General features: G+C 52.8%; 2 protein-coding genes across 3 annotated transcripts in view; both read left to right on the top strand.

The window, feature by feature from the left end:
* Nucleotides 1-9,926, top strand: part of LOC126041291 (aryl hydrocarbon receptor-like) — a 31,985-nt gene extending 22,059 nt beyond the window's left edge. The window contains exons 4-10 of the mRNA XM_049806748.1: nt 860-949; nt 3,951-4,065; nt 4,527-4,666; nt 4,782-4,972; nt 5,359-5,468; nt 5,845-5,986; nt 6,426-9,926. Of these exons, the coding sequence (XP_049662705.1) occupies nt 860-949; nt 3,951-4,065; nt 4,527-4,666; nt 4,782-4,972; nt 5,359-5,468; nt 5,845-5,986; nt 6,426-8,292 (2,655 nt within the window). The 3' untranslated portion in view covers nt 8,293-9,926. The remainder of the gene's footprint in view (nt 1-859; nt 950-3,950; nt 4,066-4,526; nt 4,667-4,781; nt 4,973-5,358; nt 5,469-5,844; nt 5,987-6,425) is intronic.
* Nucleotides 9,927-11,392: 1,466 nt separating this feature from the next.
* LOC126041296 (aryl hydrocarbon receptor-like) overlaps nt 11,393-21,051 on the top strand; it is a 28,414-nt gene continuing 18,755 nt past the window's right edge. The window contains exons 1-2 of one of the 2 annotated variants that reach the window (XM_049806759.1): nt 11,393-11,538; nt 11,627-11,814. In XM_049806759.1, coding sequence (XP_049662716.1) covers nt 11,498-11,538; nt 11,627-11,814 — 229 coding nt within the window. In that variant the 5' untranslated portion in view covers nt 11,393-11,497. Of the gene's footprint in view, nt 11,539-11,626; nt 11,815-12,519; nt 12,587-21,051 lie in introns of those variants that run through there. The other variant, XM_049806770.1, reaches the window with a different exon arrangement.

Raw genomic sequence — 21,051 nt, 5'->3', positions numbered from 1 at the left:
GCTGCACTACCATCTTTGAATGATAGCGGTGACTGGATTTGGTGTTACTTCGTGTGCTTTGTGTTGAGTTGTTCACGTACCCTTGGAGCTCAGAGCAGGAGTTTGATGGACAGCAATGTCCTCACATGCTAAGGATTAAAAGGCAGGTTTTGGCGGGTGATTGGGGAAAGTGTGGAGTGAAGACATACAGAAACAAGCTTGTATAATCTCCTAACTGTAAAATTCAGGGTGAGGAGCAAGGCCCAAAGTGTCTTTGGAGGTCATCCTTAAAAAGAGGATAAATAGGTCAGGTCAGAGACTGACTGACTGCAGTTTGGTTACTATCCCTGAAGGCTTCATTATGCTTGAACGGGTGCTAGGGTCCTCCCGGAGTCACCAGGCTCCTGCACTGCTCAAGGCAGTCCTTCCTCCCTCTACACTGCCTGTTGCTGTTTCTTATTGAAGTTATAGGTAAGTTTGTTAAAGAAAATCAGAGCCCCAGAAGAGTATAGCTATACCCAGCTGGTACAGCTGGCAAGGAGGTAACTAACTCTAGGTCCTCCATGAAACCTCTCCTTAGGTGGTCCCTTCTGATGCAAGAGCTGCCCTGCGGTGAGAGGGCTTCAATGATGGGTCTAGAAAAAGTGGTCAGTCCATCTTGGATCATTGCTCATGGTAACACTGAAAAAAAACCCCAAACCCAACGAACCGAGATTGTCTTGCATGGTCACAAGGTGCTTTCCTTTTTTGTGGGGTTCCTTATTGATGAAGAAGGTCCCTTCCTGTACCTGAATGCTGAAGAAACACCTGGAGAAGTTCATCTTTCAACAGCTGGATTGAAGCTAGGGAGAGTAACTCTGGGCTCAACTTCTGCTTTCAGGCACTCAATGGATTTGTCATTGCCGTGACTGGAGATGGCTACATCTTCTACATCTCCCCTACTGTGCAGGACTACCTGGGCTTTCATCAGGTAGGTACCATTTTTTCCTGGCTGTAAACAGATGGATGCAGTCCATGTCTGGGAAGGAGGTGCTGATAGCCATGCCAGGGCTTTCTTTTCCCTTCCCAGCTCCCTTGGGTCATTTTTGATGTATATTTTCAGATGACTCATGTTCTTTGGGGGCTGTGAAAGCCAACAAGCATGCTTGTGACTTTAGCAGGAACAGATGCAAGCTGAGCAATGGCAGGCTCTGTATTGTCTTGTCTTTGTGTGTAAGAGGGGTGTGAGATTTTTCTTGTATCATGCTGCTGGGCTCGTATGCTCTCACTTACAGAGGGCTGAGGGTATCTCACTGGTGAGCAGTGTCAGTGCCCTGAAGTACTGTGGGTTGCATGGGATGCTAAAGAAAAGCAGGTCTCTCTCCACATTCACCCTGTTACCTCCGATTCCCCTGACATCCAGCTCCTTTGGCCGAGGGACTGAGTCAACAGGAGGGCCATGGGGCTGCCAAACCCATTTCATTGCATAGGTTCCTGGTGCACCCACAGAGACTGATGTGTTTTCTTCTTCATCCCCCCTTTGCACCCTTTCCCAGCTCAGTGGGATCCTCGGGGGCTGATGCCCCAAGTCAAAACAGCTGTCAGGCAGGCAGTGGTCTTCTCAAAGTACCTGTACACCTGGTTAAGCAGGAGGCTCTGCTCTGGCATGTTTCTGAGGGCAGGGAGATGGCAGTTGGTGGCCTGAGCTGCCCGGGGGCTTGGTAAGACCATGCTGACCACCACAGCATGCAGGACTGGGATGGGAAAGGCCGGTCCAAGGCATGGCCCTAGAAGAAGGGGGCTGTGTTGGGAGGCAGGAGGTGTGAGGACTTGCTGGTGTTTCTGCCACATGGCCAACTTTACAGTCCAGCATCAGCATGTCTGTCTTTTCTGGTGGCCCACTAAGGAAGATTGTTTGCACTGGGATACAGATTCCCGTGGCTTTGGAGTAAAAAAAAGAAACTACAAAAACCTTTTGTAAAACAGCAAATCCCCCTGCATAAGCCTGGAAAAAAAAAAATAGTTTGGTTTGGTTAAATTGTTCTGATCAACCTTGAAATTATTTTTTACATTGATCCTGTGGAAGAAACAAAACTGCTTATTTGCAGAGGGCTAGGGATGGCAATGTGAGAGAGGTCTTGCGTGCTATTGCAGACTGGCAATTTGTACCCCGCTGTGGTGGGTTGACCCTGGCTAGATGCCAGGTGCCCACCAAAGCCGTTCTATCACTCCCCCTCCTCAGCTGGACAGGGGAGAGAAAATACAACAAAGAGCTTGTGGGTCGAGATAAGGACAGGAGAGATCATTCACCAATTACCATCACAGGCAAAACAGACTCAGCTTGGGGAAAATTAACTCAATTTATTACAAATCAACCAGAGTAGGGTAATGAGAAATAAAATGAAATCTCAGAACACCTTCCCTCCACCCCTTCCTTCTTCCCAGGCAGAACTTAACTCCCGGATTTCACCACCAAGCCCCCCAGTGGCACAGGGGGACAGGGATGGGGTTTATGGTCATCACACGTTATTTTCTGCCGCTTCACCTCCTCAGGGCGAGGGCTCATCGCACTCTTCCCCTGCTCCAGCGTGGGGTCCCTCCCACGGGAGACAGTCCTCCACGAACTTCTCCAATGTGGGCCATTCCCACAGGCTGCAGTTCTTCACGAACTGCTCCAGCATGGGTCCATTCCACGGTGTGCAGTCCTTCAGGAGCACACTGCTCCAGCATGGGTCCCCCACGGGGTCACAAGTCCTGCCAGAAAACCTGCTCCGTGGGCTCCTCTCTCCACAGATCCGCAGGTCCTGCCAGGAGCCTGCTCCAGCGCGGGGTTCCCACGGGGTCACAGCCTCCTTTGGACACCCACCTGCTCCGGCGTGGGGTCCTCCACGGGCTGCAGGTGGATATCTGCTCCGCCGTGGACCTCCATGGGCTGCAGGGGGACAGCCTGCCTCACCAGGGTCTTCACCACAGGCTGCAGGGGAATCTTCGCTCCGGCGCCTGGAGCATCTCCTCCCCCTCCTTCTTCACTGACCTTGGTGTCTGCAGGGTTGTTTCTCTTACATGTTCTCACTCCTGTCTCCGGCGGCTGTTTCTCACTGTCCCAACTTTTTTTTCCTTCTTAAAAATGTTATCACAGAGGCGTTACCACTATTGCTGATTGGCTCGGCCTTGGCCGGCAGCGGGTCCGTCTTAGAGCCGGCTGGTATGGGCTCGCTTTCTCTTGGACACAGGGGAAACTTCCAACAGCTTCTTACAGAAGCCACCCCTGTAACCCCCCTGCTACCAAAACCTTGCCACACAAAGCCAATACACCCGCAAACAAATTCGCCTCTGGCAACCCACAGCCTTTCTGGTGCTGTGTCTGAGTTTGGTCCTGAGAAGATACTAGAAGTTAAAACATGCCAGGGAGATGCCACTGCTGCAGCGTTCGCCTTGCCAACGGGTAGCAAAGCTTCCCAAAGAGCAGGGGCTTCCATGGCAGGGGAGGGAGCTGGAGTTTCAGCATTTCCCATGGACTGTGGTTAAGGATCAGGAGCCAGAGCCAGTGTGAAACATCCTTGGAAGGGCTGGGTGATGCCAGGAGAACCTCAGCCTTGCTGGTGTGGGGAACAGGCTGGAAAGATCTGCTTAGCTATGGTAAGAGGATGTTGGGACAACGGGCAGTGTGACAGTCCTGAGCAGCCAGGCTTACTCAGGCATTGCCGTTTTTATTGCTTCTAGAGACCTCTGAGCTGTTCCCACGATTTCCCCAGGCAGACCCCCTCCCTGCTCCGTTTTCCTCCTTCCTGAGCCACCCCCCCTAAAAAAGCAGCCAGTTCCTGTTCCTTGCTCTCCATGCAGCGCACAAAGCTGGTTGTGTTTGCCTGTTTCTTTACTCGATTGCTGCGCTTTTAGTACCCACAAAGGAAAGGCTCCTTGTGTGTCCTCCTCCAGACACCTCTGCCAGGCTGAGCAGGTGTCAATGCTCTTCTCCTCTTGTGTCATACCAGTCAGATCTCATCTACCAGAGCGTGTACGAGCTGATCCATGCGGATGACAGAGCTGCCTTCCGCCGCCAGCTGCACAGGGCCCCGGCGTCTGGCAGCACCCAGCATGCTGCCGATGGTGAGTGCCAGGGTGATCCTTGGGAACCAGCCAGCCACCTCTGCATGGCCACCCCGTGCTGGAAAACCCTTCTGGTGGCATTTATAGCCACCAAGCACAGCTCTGTGCTGAAGAACATCCCATAGCCTCCCTCTGGGACTCGCAACCATCCCAGGGGTTGGCACGGCCACTTGTCACCAAAAGCAGCCAACAGCAATGACATGCTGCCTTTCGCTGTGCTGGAGGGATGGGGATGCTTCTCCCAAACCTTTTTGCTTTTCAGTGTTTGAAATCCTATTTATTTCAGTGGGGGCAGCTTGTTGTCTTGCTACTGTCTGAGAGGCGAGGGGACCAGAAACTATCATGAACTGGTCATTTCCCACTTCACTTGAGCAGCAAAGTCTCCACCAGGAGCAGGTCTGCAAGGCCATGAGCTTGAGGCATGCAGCTCAGAAAGCTTCATTTTCCCTTTGGTTTCCCAGCCTTTCCCACTGACCAGCCACCGCTAGGTGAATGCAGCACCAGGTCCAGTCCACAGTACCTCCACCCCGAGAAGACCTCTGTGGAGAGGAACTTCACCTGCCGCTTCCGCTGCTTGCTGGATAACTCATCAGGATTTCTGGTAAGAAAATCTGTTTCTGTTCCCTGGTGGCCACTCATGTCCCATGGGGATGGGAGCACAGCCAGTACCTGTCACCCTGTTTGCTTCACACCCACATTTTCTAATCCCCTCTAAGGCCTTGAATTTCCATGGGCGCTTGAAATGCCTTCTTGGGCAGCAGAAGTCAGCATCGGAAAGGTCCCCGCTTGCTCTCTTTGCCATTGCAACTCTCCTTCAGCCGCTCTCCATCCTGGAGCTTCAGACCAAGATGCTGATCTTCCAGACAAAGCACAAGCTGGACTTCACTCCCATGGCCTGTGATTCCCGGTAGGGCATCTCTCGCCTTCCCCATGGCAAAATCCCTGGTGCTGGACAGAAAACCATAGTCTGTGGGAGCAGGGCAGTTTTGACCCAACTCCTATGGCAAGGTGCCTGATACTTTTGTCCATCCACTGCAGCCCCCCAGTAACACAAGGAGCAGATTAACTGGGTGCCAGCACTTCTGGGCTGCTGTGTTTTAACCCAGCAAACCCAGCATGGGGTGGTTCTATGGAAGAAGGGAATGCAGCTCAGCCCAGGATGGAGAGTTGCACCACCCAAAGTGGGAGGCTTTGGCTAGCTGCCTGGGTGCTGGGCAAAGGATCATGTCTGGTGGGTGGGGTGCAATTGGGGGATCCATCCCTGGTGTCATTGGGTTTCTGCACTGTTTTCAGGGGGAAGGTTGTCCTGGGGTACACGGAAACGGAGCTGTGCAGGAGGGGGTCGGGGTACCAGTTTGTGCACGCGGCCGACATGATGCACTGCGCGGAGAACCATGTGAGAAGTGAGTGCCAGGGAGGAGTAGCGGCACAGGCTGGTGGGGGGGGCCATCGGGGTTGGTGTGTTTGGGGGAGGCCTCATGGCTCCCTGGTACCGGTGCAGCTCTGGCCGTGCCGGTACTGTTGCTCCTTGGTGGGCCGTCTGTCCCGATTCTGGAGCAGCTGTGACAAAGGCTCTCCCCTCCTGGGTGATACCTGCTCGGGGAGCTGACAGAGGGACAGCACCACACGTGGCATCACACGCTGGCTGTGTCCTGCATCTTCTGTCCCCGTACTACGGGTGCGAGGTGATGCTCAGCCTCGTGGCATCTTGCATGTCCCATTTGTCTGTCCCCATGGAGTAACCACATCCGTGCTGCCTCTCTTCTCTCCCTGCCCCAGTGATGAAGACAGGGGAGAGCGGGCTGACTGTTTTCCGGCTGCTGACCAAGAAGGGTGGCTGGGTGTGGGTGCAGGCCAATGCCCGGCTGGTGTACAAAGGGGGCAAGCCCGACTGCATCATTGCCCGGCAGCGAGCCCTGTCGTGAGTATCACTGGATCTCCAGCTGCCTTCACCTGCTCTTAGCGTGTGTGGTCGTGGGGCTGCTCGAGGCACACAGAGGCAATGGGGGCGGAGGAAAGGGTGGTTGGGTTGCATGGTCAGCACTTTCCAGTATGTGCCCTCCTGTAGCAGGGAGGTGTGAGCGAAACAGCTCTGAGAAGGTGGCTGCAGACACTGAGAAGGGCTGCAGGTGAGCCCTGGACACGCAGCCATTCCCGGAACCATGCAGACCTCCCCATGGGCTCCCCAGAGCCACAGTCCTCCATCAGCAGCATCGCAGCCAGCCCAATCCAGCACCCCTTTTCTTTAGAAAAGCCAGGGCAGGGCTGTGAGCTCCTGTCTCACTGTTGGGAGGGTGGTTTTGCCTGGCCCAGAAGAGGTGCTCATGCTGTTTCCATCTCTTTTTCCCTCCACCCTGAAGGAATGAAGAAGGGGAGGAACATCTGCGGAAGAGAAAGCTGCAGCTGCCTTTTAGCTTTGCTACAGGGGAAGCAGTCTTGTACGGGAATGACCTTCCTGAGTTCCTGGACTCCTTCCAGACTAAGGAGGAGTTGCAGACACAAGGAAACTCCCACTCGAAGCAGTGCTCGGTAGACCCCAACTCTCTTCTTGGGGCCATGATGAAGCAGGATGCATCCATATACATCTCCCATGCTGATAATGTGCCTCAGTTCTCCTTGCCAGATCTCCTCGCTGAGCCCGATGGACTCAGCCAGAATGAGGAAGTTGATGATGCCAAGGAGGACAGCGACTCCCTCCTGGTCGTTATCAAAACCCTCTTTGAGAAAAGCAAAGTGGATGGAAACATCTGCCAGACCCTCCAGAGCCTCAACGTGGACAACGCAGAGCTGCAGCAGTGGGAGGAGGCTCTGCTCAGTTTGGGTGCAGAGGAGGAGCTGCCAGCTCAGGAGGTTGGCGAGAGGCTGGGCACTGAGGTGACATCCTACGTGGAGCAGATGCTGCTCAGGGAGGGTGCTGGGAAGAGCATGGACTTTCTGCACTGCAGTGCATCACCCTGCAATGAGGAAAACAGTGCTGTGGCTCATTTCCAGCACTGCTGGGCAGCTAATTCAGTGTTTCAAGCTCCACCACAGCCCCAGGCATCTGGTGCGCAAGGCCAGGATGCTGTTGTCTCTCTAGTCTCCATTACATCCGAGGTCAGCTCTGCTCAACCAGAACAGCAGGTCCCATTTAATCCAGCTGGGCTGGTGGGAGGGACAGTTCTGGATGTCCTGGTCTCCAGCAGCAAGTCCTCTGTAGCACTTCAGCTGGGAAATCCAGGACAAGTGCTTCAAGCAGAAGTTACCACCTCTGCTCCTGTAGATAACACTGTTCCTAATGATCAGAGCCAGCCTGGGTGCAAGTTGGTGGGGTCAAGCTGCCCACCTCCGTTACACCCACACACACTAGTGACTCGGTGGCACAATGTCCCAGCCCAGGCAAACCCAGCCAATGCTTTAGGTCAGAGCGCCTCTCCTGGAGGTTGCCCATCAGAGGCTTGGATGGCCATAGCTCCAAAACAGCTGGAAGCTGCAGGACCGCATCTGGAGTCACAAACTCTCCTGGCTTGCAGCCCTGAGACCCCCCCAGCGGCTGGGCTGTGGTTGGTGCCCTCCCAGCCTGCTCCTTGCCCTGCACAAGGCTCGCAAGGGTCCTCGTTCTCTGGGGCTGGGGACCTCCGTGATGAGGAGGCTGCTCTCCCTGCACAAGCATCAGCACCCTTAGGAGTCAGCCAGCTGCCAGGGGATGGTGGCTTCCCTAAACAGCCCCTAATACCCCACCTAGAGCCCAGCTTTTCCTGGGAAGGGGAGCAGGCAGTGCTCCAAGAGGACAAGTGGTTTGTGCAGTGCCAGCCATGGGTCCTGCAGGCTGGGGCAACTCCTCAGAGATGCGATGGGGCAGGTCTGGTGCAACACGGTGGACTCCTGCTGGGGTCCAGCATGGGTCCTAGCACCCACCAGATGGACCACGTTGTGCTGCCTGAGTGCCAGTATGGAAATAGCCTTTTTAAACATGACAGCAACCTTTTTAGGCATGCTTCTAAAATATCCCTTCCCCAGCAGCTGGGTGCTTTGCCTTGCCCTAGCGAGAGCCACCCTGGAGCACCATGTTCCTCGCTGGGCTCGGTTTTGAGGTGCTCAGCAGCTCTCCCTGTGAAGGTGGGTGCAGGAACACTGCCATCCTCCGAGCGGGGCCCTGGCTTCCCATCAGTGTCCTTTGCAGGTGGGCAGCCGCTCTGTGCCTGCGAGGTCCAGCTCAAGGTGAGGTGCGAGGGTTGCAGGACCTGAGGGGTGCACCGGCTTGTGTGGATGGAGCAAGGGGTGGTGTTGGGGGCATGCAGGCACAGCATTGTATGTGGGAAGCCTGTTTTGAAGCCTCAGTGTGAACTAGGAGCCACATCTTGAAAAGCCACCAGTAATTACAAGTTCTTCTGGCCATGCACACCTACCTACAAGTGGTGCCCCATGCTTCCTGCTCGCTCAGGATTTTGTCTTCCAGTGCCTGAAACAAGGTGCCCTAGCAGAGCTTTCAGGCAGTCTAGGATAAAGTGTTTTGTGGTTTGTTTTGTTTTGTTTGTTTGTTTTTTACATGAGAAGCCTTTCAGGGAGATGCAGCCATGCCAGTGGGAAGGTTTGTCAGACTCTTGGGGTCCAAGGAAGGACACCCTGCTTGCTGCCCGTGTGCTTGTGGCAGCCTCTTGCAGATGGACCTGCTGCCTTACAAGCATGTAGCACTGAATTGCTGTTTCTCGATGCAGCATGGTCTCCTCATCACCTGTGTGTGGACCACCCTCATCATGTTGTTGTTTAGTCCCCTGCATCATCTCAGCCTGCCTGAGACCCTCTGCTCTGCTCCTTGCTCCCTCCCTCCTGTGCTCACCATCTCCTCTCTTCCTTCTGAGCCCCTGGTGACCCAGCTACTTTAGAAAAGGGGGTGTTACCAAGCCCTTTGAGAAGCTCAGCAGCATTTGAAGGGTCTCTGAGGGAGGTGGGCTTGGCGAAAGCAGAGGCACCTTGGGATTTTGGGCTCCTCAGCAGCCTTCCTGGGGAGCTTGGGAGAAGCCGGTACCAGGCTGCGCCCTTCCCTTACAGCAGGGTGGGGAAGGTCCAGCCAAGCTCCCCTTGGGTTTGTCACTGGCTTCTCTTTGCTTTCCTCTCCTGTGCTCAGCAGTGCCATCAGACGGAGGAACAATGGGGTTTACTCCTGCAGTTGCTCAGGATGTTGTGGGTTTGCCAAAGCAGCGAGAAAGGCAGGAAGGGAGGCAGTGACTGCTATCTGCGTCTCTCCACTTTGGACAACTATGTGCCCTTCACACTGTTTTCCTGGAGACCAGCACAACCACTTTGTTGATTCCTTTTCTTTTGTATTTTTTAACCTAAGATGTGAATTAAGTTTTTTCCCACCATGGGCCATGTTCTCCTAGACCCCTAAGGGAAAACTCACAGAAAAAGCAATGATGGCTGGGGGGAGGGTTTGGTTCAAGACCAGATGTGGCAAGCCAGCTTGGTCAGAGAGGTCAAAGGAGCTGACTGGTCATGATATGGAGCCTTACAAATCAGCAGACTTGAAAAGCAGCAGGATGGACTCTGCTCACCAACCCTTTTTGCCCTGGCACCTGTAAGATGACGTGAAGCAGCGCACGGCCCCAGCCAGCGGGTGCTGAGGGGTCCCGGTCCTGCAAGAGGTGCCCTTGGGGAGGGGACACCCTGCCAGGCTGGGGTGGGGCCAAGACAGACCCCTGGTGCTCTGTTACTTGTGTCTTATCTCTTTATACGTTGTGTATGTGCATATAACATCTATTTTCATGGCAGTATCTCATTTTATGCTTTGTGATTTCTTTGTATTGCTGTTGGCAGGCAGACGATGCTGAGGAGAAAAAGATGTCCTGAAACTCACCCCCTGTATTTGGTTATGTATTAAAAGGCGATTTGCTTTGTATAGCGGTGATGGTTTGTTTTGACCTGAAACGGTGTCTCTCCATTTCCCTCTTGACTGAGCGAGTATTTGAAAAAGCTCCCTTTCAGCTTAGCCCCGAGTCTGATTTCTGTGGGCTGAAGGAGGAGGACAGCCCTGGCTCGCCCCCTCCTCCTGTACCCAATGAGACACGGGGCTGGGATCACGGGTGGGGAAGGGCTGTGCTTTGCCTTGTACAGGGTAATTTGGGGGAGGAATGCAGCCCTGTGGACGCCCTCCAATGTTACAGGCAATGAAAACAGGCTTGCATGCCCCGTGTGTTTGTGTTCTGAGCTTGCTTGGTGCCTAGCCCTGTTGACTCAGTGGAGCATTTTGGAAGGACGGAGCTAGGGGGAACATGGCTGGTGCATGCACACACCCCCCCACACACACACACCTCCAGGTGAGCGTGCAGCCGTGTGTGCCCAGCCCAGGGTGGGCGTGTGGCACGCTTGTTCGCACTGTCCCCAGCCACTACGGGCACGCGCAGCGGCAGGGGTGTGACAGTGTCCCCCGGCTGCACCCCCTGACCACCCTGTGCAGCAGTGGGGCTCGCAGGCACGGTTATGCTCTCAATGCCGACGGGCGCGCACAGCTTCCTGGGTGCCGCTGCCATGCACGCTAGTGCACGGGCACGCAGGCTCACTCACAAGTGCCCTGATGTGGACACGTGCTCTCGCAGTGGCCCACACGTTGACATGCACGTGGTGGTGCTGACCGTCACCCTGGCGTGCCAACACGAAGCGCTCGCACCCCTCGCCCATGTGGGGAGTGGGGCTTGCTGCCCCATTTCCTCCCCTCATCCCCCTACTGCCCCTCATCCCCCATCCAGACCTCATCACCCCCACATCCCCCCTCACCTCTCAATCCCCCTTCAGCCCCCCACACCCCAACTCACCCCACCCACCTGTCATTGCCCCCCACACCCCATCTCCTTCCCATCCACTCATCATTGTCCCCATATCCCATCTCCTCTTCGCTCCCATCCACTGTTCCCGCATCCCCCCTCACCTCCCACTCCCCCTGCAGCCCCCCTGCATCGCCACTCATCCCCATCCACCCGTTATCCCCCCATATTCCCCCCCCAACCCCATCCCCCTCACTCCCATCCACCCATCATTGCCCCCATATTCTGCCCTAACCCCATCCACCCATTGTCCCCTGCTCACACCCCCACCCCCATCCCCCCGTATTCCTCCATATTCCCCCATGCCCCCCCTCACCCCCATCCCCCCGTATTCCTCCGTATTCCCCCATGCCCCCCCCACCCCCATCCCCCCCGTATTCCTCCATATTCCCCCTTATCCACCAGACACCACCCCCGCTCCCCCTTCAGACCTCACGCCCCCCCCTCCGCCCCCCAGCCCCTCCTCTCCCGGGGCGGGGGCGGAGGGAGGAGGGAGGCGGGACCGCTCCCGCTCCATCTCCCCGCGGGCAGCCTGAGGGTTCCGCGACGGAGGCCGCGGCCCGCGCGGGGCTCTCCGGTGACGGCTCCCGCCCCGGGACGCGCTGAGCTCCGGCCCCGGCCCCGGCCCGGCCATGTACGCGGGTCGCAAGCGGAGGAAGCCGGTGCCCCGGGCGTGAGTGGGGGGCGAGGGGAAGGGTCTCGGGGAGGGGGGACGCGGCGTGACAAGGACCGGCGCCCGGTAACGCGGCTCTGCCCGGCAGGGTGCGGCCGGGGCCGGCCGAAGGCGGCACCTCCAACCCCTCCAAAAGGCACCGGGAGCGGCTGAACTGGGAGCTGGAGCGGCTGGCGGGGCTGCTGCCCTTCCCCGAGGAGGTGGTGGCCGGGCTGGACAAGCTGTCGGTCCTGCGGCTCAGCGCCGGCTACCTCCGTGCCAAGAGCTTCTTCAGCGGTAAGGGGCATCGCCGGCCGAGCATCCCTCTGGGTTTTCTCCCATCCCCACCCCCCAAAGTGCTTTTTCCCACCCCTTGCTTTTGCACCCCCCCCCCCCCCCCCCAACACCGGGTTTTCTCGCTTTGCGATCCCAAACTGCAAAGGCTTCGGGATGCATCGCTCCTGGGCGAAAGCAGAGCTCCCGCTCGGTTGGAATTAGAGGGATGCGGGCGGATGAAGTTGATCCTGTTTGTGGGTTCCGCTGAAGTAGGAAAATTGAGGTTTAGGCTGAAGGGTTTCGGCGTGAGCCCGGGCTGAGGCTGCGAGGGTGGGTGGTGGGCTGTGCAGCCCTGCTGGAAAGTTTCACGATGCAAGTGACTTGTTCTTTTTTCTCTCGTTATAATACAACAGTGAAATACTCAGTGTGCTGACAACGAACAGCAATTACCTGTGATGTGGTTACAGTTTATTTGGGAACCTTTTAAAACAGACCGTGTTAAAGACATGCCTGCATTCCACTGGGCTATAATTGTTGTAATTAATAGGAGCCCACAGGAGGGTATTTAGGCAGCCCTGGTGAAATAGCAGTGGCTTGAGAATGCTGCATATGACCTCAGAAACACCATAATTTCTCCTTTTAACTCCAAATCATTGAATGCATTGAATGTCCCACCTTTTTTTTTTTTCTCTCCCTTTTCCATTCTCTTTTAAACCCTGCTTGTAGGATTGGCAAGTGGGTGAAATGAAAAATGAATGGCCTCGGAGAGGAGTTCTTTGCCTTGCAGCATCAGGTCAATTTGTTTGTTTGACTGTATTGGCTGTGTTTTCTGCACTATTTTTGCCTTGCTAAGGAGCTTTGCCGCATCAGCCTTTGCAATGCTCAATGTGTTGCCCCAATCCCATCGTTTGCAGCGATGCTCTGAAGCAGAGGAAGACCAGCACAGTGCTGGTGTTTCTAATGCACATTTGTTCTTGTGTGGGGTGGGATTCCATGGCGCAGTGCGGGCCTCACTCATCCCCTGAAACATTAATAATTTAAAAGTTCACTGCTTAAAGAATTTATAAAACAGGGGGGTAGTAGCGATTCCTTAAAACGGTGGGTTTGAAATGGCTGGTCTTGTTGCAAAGCGTCACACTAGGAGTTGCTTTGGGGCTTGTCGTCCTTTCCAGGCTGGTTGTGCCCAGACACCATGCAAGCTTGGCTGGGGAACAGCAAGCACAGGATGACTCCAGTGGGGACCATCCCCCTGCCCAGCGAGTGTCCTGCTAGGGCTGTGTGTCTTGGGGTTTGGCATTCCTGCATCCCTGACATGGTGGGTTACTTTGGTTTTGCATTGCGAGAAACTGGGAAATCCCATTCTGAGATTCTCGCTCTTTTTTTCTTTTTTTCTTTTCTGTCATTCCATCTGGTTTGATTTTGTGGTGCCAACTTCCCCCAACTGCTGAGCACACGAGTAAGTCTGAGGTACCTGCCTCTGTCTGGTATAAGGCAGGTAACAGTAATTCAGGTGGGGGAGGGAAGGAGGAAAGCCTCACCCTTTTAGATGGAAATAGTGATTGCAGACTTCCTGGAGTCTCTTCTGCAGCTTTTAAAAAAAAAAAAAAAAAAAAATTTAAAAGGAGCTCTGGGCAAGCCCATCTACAAAATCAAATAATTTTAATTTACTTTAGTCCCTTTCAGTGTGAATGCCAGAGTGATGTTGCTCTCTGACCAGCTGTGCTGGAGCTGAAATTAAGTTCAACTTTGGAAGGCTGCTGTTCAAAATACTCTGCTTATTCTTTCCTTGCCCTTTTTCTTTTGGTCATCTGCATGTTTAGGGTTTTTTTCCCCACCTTGGTCTGTTAGAGAACAGGGTTAGGAGGGGCAGCCAGGGTCTGCCTGCCTGCTGCTGAGCCGGCTGAGCTTGCATGCTCTGACTCCCGCTCAGCATCCTCGGATATGTGAAACGGGCTCCCGAGGAGGTGGTTTTAGCTGCTGAATGCTGGCAAGCCCTGTGTGAGATCAGATCAGAAAACACGAGGAGTTTGGGGTCTTTTTTTTTGTTTATTGAGAGCAGCCAGCCCATCCCAGGGCTCTCGGCAGGCAGCTCAGAAACAGGCAGTGCAAACCCTGATATTGACGGGGGAAGAAGAAGGAGCTGGCATCTCCCTCGCTCAAGTATGTCCCTGCTTGAGCGCTCCCTGAAAGAGGAACAAGGAAAAGCAAGAGCAGAAGTTCGGGTGTGCTGCCATGCCTTGTGAGAACCATCTTTGCAGCATGTCCTCCTGGAGCAGCCAGCAGATTTGTGCCAGCTGCTGTTTTTCCAGCCCCCATCTTAAATAATTTTTTGTATGTCTCCTTCTCCTGGCTATTTGAAAATTAATTATTTTAAAATTTTATTTCAGCATCTTGATTTATGCATAGCTGATGTATAGGGAAGTTTATATGGGCTCAAGTGATTAAAAGCAGCTGGGTTCTAGATCTTGGTCCCTGGTAAAGTCTCTGGGAGCTTCTTTTGTTTTGTTTTGGGCTCCTGATCCCCTTCTGGCCACGTGATAAATTCTGCAAAATGCAGAGCAGGCTTCAAAGACCTCGTTAAACACATACTTGTGTTTACATTGCAGAGGCTGATCTGCACAGGTCAGGGTGGATTGACTGAGCTGTGTGGTGGAAGCAAACCTGCTATTTGGCTGTTGGTGATAGCTGAGTTATGGCGTGCAAGAAGCATCTGTGCGTGCTTTTATCTGAATGGTGGATTTTTGAACGTTGGTTTGGGGAGGTATTGCGGGAGGTCTTTGATTTTTAAAAAGATATGTTTTTCCTTTATGCATGAGGATTTTTATATTTTATGTGGCCCCAAGTGAAACTGTCCCTGCTCCCTTTCTGCCCCTCTGGAAGCACTACTGAAGTTAGGTGACAGAAATCAGAGGATTTAAGGCTGCTCAGTGTTTTGTTGTTTAATCTCTGGAGTGGTTTAGAGATTATCAAGTGTTGTCTTTGTTAAGCAGGATTATTCATGTAAACAAACATTTTCTTAGGCTGATGTGCTGAGTACTGGGTTGGGTGTCTCTGCTGTGAAACCCCTGATGCCAGGTGGTGGTCTTCTTGCAGGCCTTTGGAATTCCAAAGGACAAGAGCATCCATTTGTGTGTTTGTCTATTAATTCTGCTCCTTTTTCACAGTCTGGCAAATCTTTCCAGTTTAACAAAGTGGGAAGCAGTTTAGTTGCCATGTGCGTTCAGCGTCTGTCATGGTTTAACTCCAGCTGGCAACTAAGCCTCATGCAGCCACTCGCTCACTCCCCTCCAGTGGGATGAGGGAGGTAATCAGAAGGGTAAAAGTGAGAAAACTCATAGGCTGAGATAAAGACAGTTTAATAGGGAAAGCAACAGCCGCGTGCACAAGCAAAGCAAAACAAGGAATTCGTTTACCACTTCCTATCAGCGGGCAGGTGTTCAGCCATCTCCAGGAAAGCAGGGCTCCATCACACGTAACGGTGACTTGGGAAAACAAATGTCATAAATCTAAATGTCCCCCCCCTTCCTCCTTCCCCCAGCTTTATATGCTGAGCATGACGTCATATGGTCTGGGATATCCCTTCGGGGTCAGCTGTCCCAGCTGTGTCCCCTCCCAACTTCTTGTGCACCCCCAGCCTCCTCGCTGGTGGGGTGGGGTGAGAAGCAGAAAAGGCCTTGATGCTGTCTAAGCACTGCTCAGCGATAACAAAACCATCTCTGTATTATCAACACTGCTTTCAGCACAAATCCCAGACACAACCCCATACTAGCTACTGTGAAGAAAATTAACTCTATCCCAGCCCAAAACCAGTAGAGCATCTCTGGGGAAGGAGGATTCTGGGCCATGATGGCTCTTGGCCATGGTCTGCTCCTGGAAGGAGCACTGCTTTTTGCCTTGTACAGCAATAATGATATAAGATTGTTTAGACAAGTGTTGGGCTGCAAGTCGTGTGGACAGGCGTCCTGATGTCAGACAGGAGGTTCTCTCTGATTTTGGCCATCTGAAGGACACTCTGGCACCCAGGGCATAGAGCAGAGAAGTGACTGGGATTGCAGAGTGCCCACCCTGGGACAGCAGATTTTCCTGTGGCACAGTGCAGGGCTGACAAGAATGGTGGGGAGCCAGCTGTGCCACCAGCAAGCACACCCCAGCATTCCAGGTTTGATCCGTGGTGGGGTGGAAGAGACTTCTCTTGGAATGGAGCAGCACTGCTGTCCTCTGTGTGATGCCCAGGTGCCTTTCTTTTACCCTGTTGTCTGGCTTTGCAGCTGAAAGTGTATACAAATACTTTCTGTCCATGGGAATGCTGCTTACCATGATGAGGTGAACTTAGGTGGGGGAGCAGGGCCATGTGGGAGGACTTGAGATGTCCCACCAGGGAGGTGGACTCCAGTGAGGAGCCCAGCCCTGCCCTTGCCACATCCCATCCTGCTGAGTAAAGCAGTGCTGACCTGAACCCAGCACTGTTAGCCTGGAGCAGGAGGACCAAAAGAAGCTGAAATTGGCTTCCAAATCAAGGGTCCTATCCAACTGTCAGTGCAAGCTGACTTCTATCTTCTCCTTTCCTATCCAGGTCTCTTTTCTTCTATAACAGTCCCGCCAAATGTCTTCTTTCTTTATTGCACCTTGGTGAGACAAATATTTTTTATTCTCATTCACCATCTAAATCTTCCTCCCTGCTCTGCAAGAAGCTCTTCCAGTGCATGTGGCTCAGTAGAGGTGGGAGCATGCTGCAGGGCTGCCGCTGCCCAGAGGAGCCAGGCGTGGTAGTCTGCATCTTCCCCGAGCTTCCTCTTCTCTCCCCTCTGATGCTGAGGACTGTCCTTGGAGTGGTGCAGCAAAGCCAAGCTGCCCAGCAGCCTCTCTCCTGCCATCCTGCCAGGGTCTGCAGGCATGTCATACCAGAGGAGCGATGGCAGCTTAGCTTGGCGGTGCCTGGCAGGCTGCTCCCCTCTAATCCCTCCCCATTCCTCCTCTTGATGTCAGGGCCAAGCAAACGCTGCTGGCTTTTGGGGCGGGTCCCCATTTCTTCTGCTTCCCTTGCCTTCTGGAAAGGGGGAGAGAAGAAAGAAAGATGCTCCAGGGGAAGGTTTTTCACTAGGTCTCACCCTGCCTGATGATTTGTTAGCAAAAAAGGAAGATGACTCAAAGGCACTTTGTTGTGTGGCTGTCGGATAACTTCTGTGTTGCCTGGTCCACTTAAACGCCTGGTGGGACATCAATTGGCAGACCTCAAAACGGGCAAGGGTTCAGTTTGGAGGAGTATCTCTCACCGTTTGTTTCTGCAGCGTGCTGGGAAGGTCGTCCAAGCTGTGGTTCTCATCCTACAGCAAGCCTGGCCCTTGGGCATTCACTTGCCCATGGGGGCTAGCCCAGTGTCCCCAGGGGGTCCTGTGCCTGTCACAGACCTGTGCCCGCGTGGCTCTGTTCCCAGGTGCCTGCACACTGGGGCTTTGCCAGGATTCTGCCGTCACCTGAACTGATCTCAGTTGGGCTTTCATGGGCTTGTGCTGTTTCGGAGAGCTACAATGCAGCGTGGCTTTTCCAGCCGTTCCCAGGGAGGAGGCAGCACCGGGTGGCACACTGCCCGGTACGCTGCCATTTGTTCATTTGGCTTGAGCTGGTTGCTCTGGCACTGACGTTCAGCAATTGACCCGCAGCCTTCACTTCATGGGATTTCTCTTGAGGCTTTGAATCAAGTATAGGGTTTATAAACTGTAGGAAGAGGGATAAGAAAAGCTCAGTCAGTGGTGCCAAGAGGTGCATGTTGGAACCCTGCTGCAAGCCAGAAATGGGCTAACTGTGCTTCAAAATGGGGCTCCTTAGAGATGCAGGTGCACCTCTGCCTGTGTGCAGCATCCTACCTGGAGAGCTGGGCTTGCCAGCAGCCAAGGCACAGCCTCTGGGCAGCTCAGATGCATCGCTGACTGGGAGGAGAGGAGGCAAATACCCTGGCATGTATTGTGGCATTAGAAATTTTTGGATCAAGATGGATTATCAGCAGCACAGTCTGTCATCATGGATCAGAGGGTAGATGTAGCCTTCGTTTTGGGCTGTATGTGGTTTTGAGCTATGCATGGTATGTTTTATATGGAAGGTTAGTGTTGTGTATCCAAAACCTAAGCACTTTGCCTCTCCCACGTTTTTTAAAAAATAACTCTCGTGCAGGTGTTGAGGGTTGGGGGTTTTCCTGGAGTTCCCTTAAAATATTAGGTGGCAACTGTAGGATCAACATGCAGCCTCAGGGCTGAGCCTAACCCTTTAAACTATGGTACGAATGCAGACAGTTATTGCTAGAGCTGTGATGGCCCCAAGAGTGCCTAAGCTGCTCCCTGGCAGTCGGGTTAGACTGGAAAAGCACTTTAAATTACATAGTTATTATAGACCATATAACTGTGCCCCTGAAACCTCTGCTTAGGGGTGAGGGCATGAGACTGGGATGTGTGTTTATTGATGTGCGGTTGTTTAGAGATGACTAAGATTGCTCGTTTGTTCACTTCATCTGCTCTCATACTTTATGAGCTGATTGGCCAGCTGTAGCAATAAAGCCTAAGGGATGGTTTAAGAAAATAAAGCCTTGTCCTGTGATCACCCTGATCTCTTAATTGCCTAGGTAATAAGCTGGCCTTGGAAGAGCAATTTAAGATGGGAACGTCTTGTGACTTCCCTTAGGTAGGCAGTTTTCCTGCTGCGTGCTTTCCTTGCCAAGTATTTCTCCCTGGCTCTCATGAGGGTAGCTGGTAGGAAGCTGTCGGAGGTCCCTGGGGTCTCCACTGGGCTGTTGGTGGCTGCCTGCTCCTCTGCCTACAAGCAACCGGGGTCTTTCAAGGCTCCTTCAAACACAAGCACGGGAGCAGAGCTGGCAAAAAACTCCAGGTTAAGGTTGTGGGCTGGGATGATGCACACCTAAAGCTCCTGGGAGACCAGTGGTGGGAGCAGGAGAGTTCAAACAGCTATTCTGCTGTAAGAAGAAGGAAAAGCCTGGCAGGTCCTTGTCATCTTTGTCCTTGTTTAAACCTCTGCATGTGCTTCTCCTTTTGAGACCCACGTGCCTTTGGTGACACAACAGAAAACTACGTGTAGTCAAAGCCTCCTTGCTTTTAGAAGTGCAATTAGATCTTTTAACAGGACATCCATTATTCACCACACATGTTCATGGAAGGTGGTATATCTGCACCATTCAGGCAAGGGATAAATAATTCATCTATTTAATGAAATTTATGTCAATGGGAAGCTGTGGCAGATATGAAATGATAAGTAAAACCGTAGTATCCATTATGAAGGGAAACTCAAGAAGTATTTGCCAGTTGCTAGAAAACGAGCTCCATACAGCTCAGTGGTGAGAAACGAACTGATGGTTCAGCAAACCAGGGAGAAGACGGCTCTGCTGCCCAGTTTCAGCAAACTCTGCCTGCTTCTCTCGCTATTTCTGTGATGGTCTTTCCTTTTAACGCATTTCAAACACTCTATATCAGAGGAGCTGCTGGCTACATCCTGCGAGTCTTCCATATATGTGGAAGTGTAATAATTTTGCATTGGCTAGGAAGAGCCCAGTTCATGCTCAACAAGGAAAAAAAAATATCCCAGAATAGGATATACTTTGCTAAGTGCATGTTCCTGTTCTTTGCTTCTCAAAATAGTTGGACACATGTAAGCTTGCTGTGAAACATGTGGATTAAATGACAGAGCAATGATCAGATTTGGCATGTTGACAGTGTAGATGCCGTTGGAGAAGCCAGAGAGGAGGTTGCAGTGCTTTGCCTGCCTTCACAACATCAATTTAGCTTTCCACTGGTTTGAGCATGTCACTCAGGAAGGCATTTGGGCCAAATTTTTCTCCCTTAGCACCACACTGTTGTTCTCTGCATTGCACACTCCTGTTGAGCTGTGGCTGTGTCACCTGCCGGGTTCCCACCAGTGGAAGTGAAAGCTCTTGTGCTGGTTTCACTAGTGTTGCAGAATTCATGTGTCGTGATAGAGGGAGGGTGCTGGGATCTTCCTTGGCTTTTTTGGGTGGGCACACTTGCTCTCGTGGGTGGATGTGGCAGATTTTGGAGGATCTCCCCAGCAGTGCCACTGGGCAATGCAAGTTATTGTTAGCAGGAGGAGACCCTCCCAAGCCAAGGGAGGGGGGAGATGGGTAATGTCTGATAGGGTGACCTGAGGCTGCTGTGGTAGGGAAGGGAACTCACGTGCTCCTGTGCTGCCAGCGGGTTGTGGCAATGCCCATGTGAGCTCATCAACAAAACCCCTTTAGTTAGGTAGATTATTTTAAAAGGAAAATAGCATTCTGACTGGGGGGAAACCACTTTTCTGTTTAAATGACTCTTCTATATTAAAAAATGAAACAACATCAGTTTATTCGAAAGAAACCTGAAGAGCTTTTTTCTAAATTTTCAATATTTTGTTTCTTCATTGCAATAAAGTGCAGGAAAACAATTTTGAGGGGTCATTTAATGTGAGGGTGTGTGTACCAAGCAGCAGACTTGCAGGTCCCTCTGCCCATTAGTATCTTGGAGCTGGAGAGGTGAGTGGGAAAGGAAGATCTGGAGGTAACTCACAGTAAAGTTTTTATTCCCACGTGAGTGGGAGACCTGCTTTTCAGGGTATTGGCACAAGTGACAGAAAGAAAGAGGTAGATAGAAGGCAATTTCATTAATAAATAAATAAATCAGCCAATCTATTCTTCCCCACAGAGTGACCAATACGCACTGGGGCATTGAGCCCTACAGCAGAATGCTTCCAGGGAGTACCGTTACCAAAACTCCTCTCTCCCCTGCCAAGACCTGCTCATGCTAATAGTTGCTATGCAGATGTCTCTGCCATCGCTTGCAGCTGGGTTCAGTGTTTTCTCCCCTACTTTAAATGACACCAGCAGTGGTGGGGAGACATGACCCCTCGCTGCTCTTGAAGAGCCATGAAGCAGTTGGGTTTCCTTCTGCTGCTTTTCCTGCATCAGCGCCTGGAGTGGGTGTGGGACTGAGTTGTCTCGTCTCCTTTTCCTCCTTCACAGTCAGCGGCTGATGTGAAATTCTGCTCCCACTTGGAGGTTTTGCCATGTGGAGGGAAGGGGGCTGGGAGATATCCTCTCAAAAATGTTAATACCCGCTTGTTGGTGCAGAGATTTCTCAGGTCTGCAAAGCCCCGGCAGGTTCAGGAGTTCACTGGCAAACCTGGTAGGCGGCGAGGTGTCCCTTCAGCATCATGTGAAACAGCTTCCCAGGCTGGGTGCTGCGGGAAGTGCTGTCCTGGAGATGG

Source organism: Accipiter gentilis, chromosome 1 (assembly GCF_929443795.1).
Source record: "Accipiter gentilis chromosome 1, bAccGen1.1, whole genome shotgun sequence".
NCBI lineage: Eukaryota > Metazoa > Chordata > Aves > Accipitriformes > Accipitridae > Astur > Astur gentilis.
Note: the sequence above shows the minus strand (reverse complement) of the source record. Positions and strands in the feature narration are given on the sequence as shown.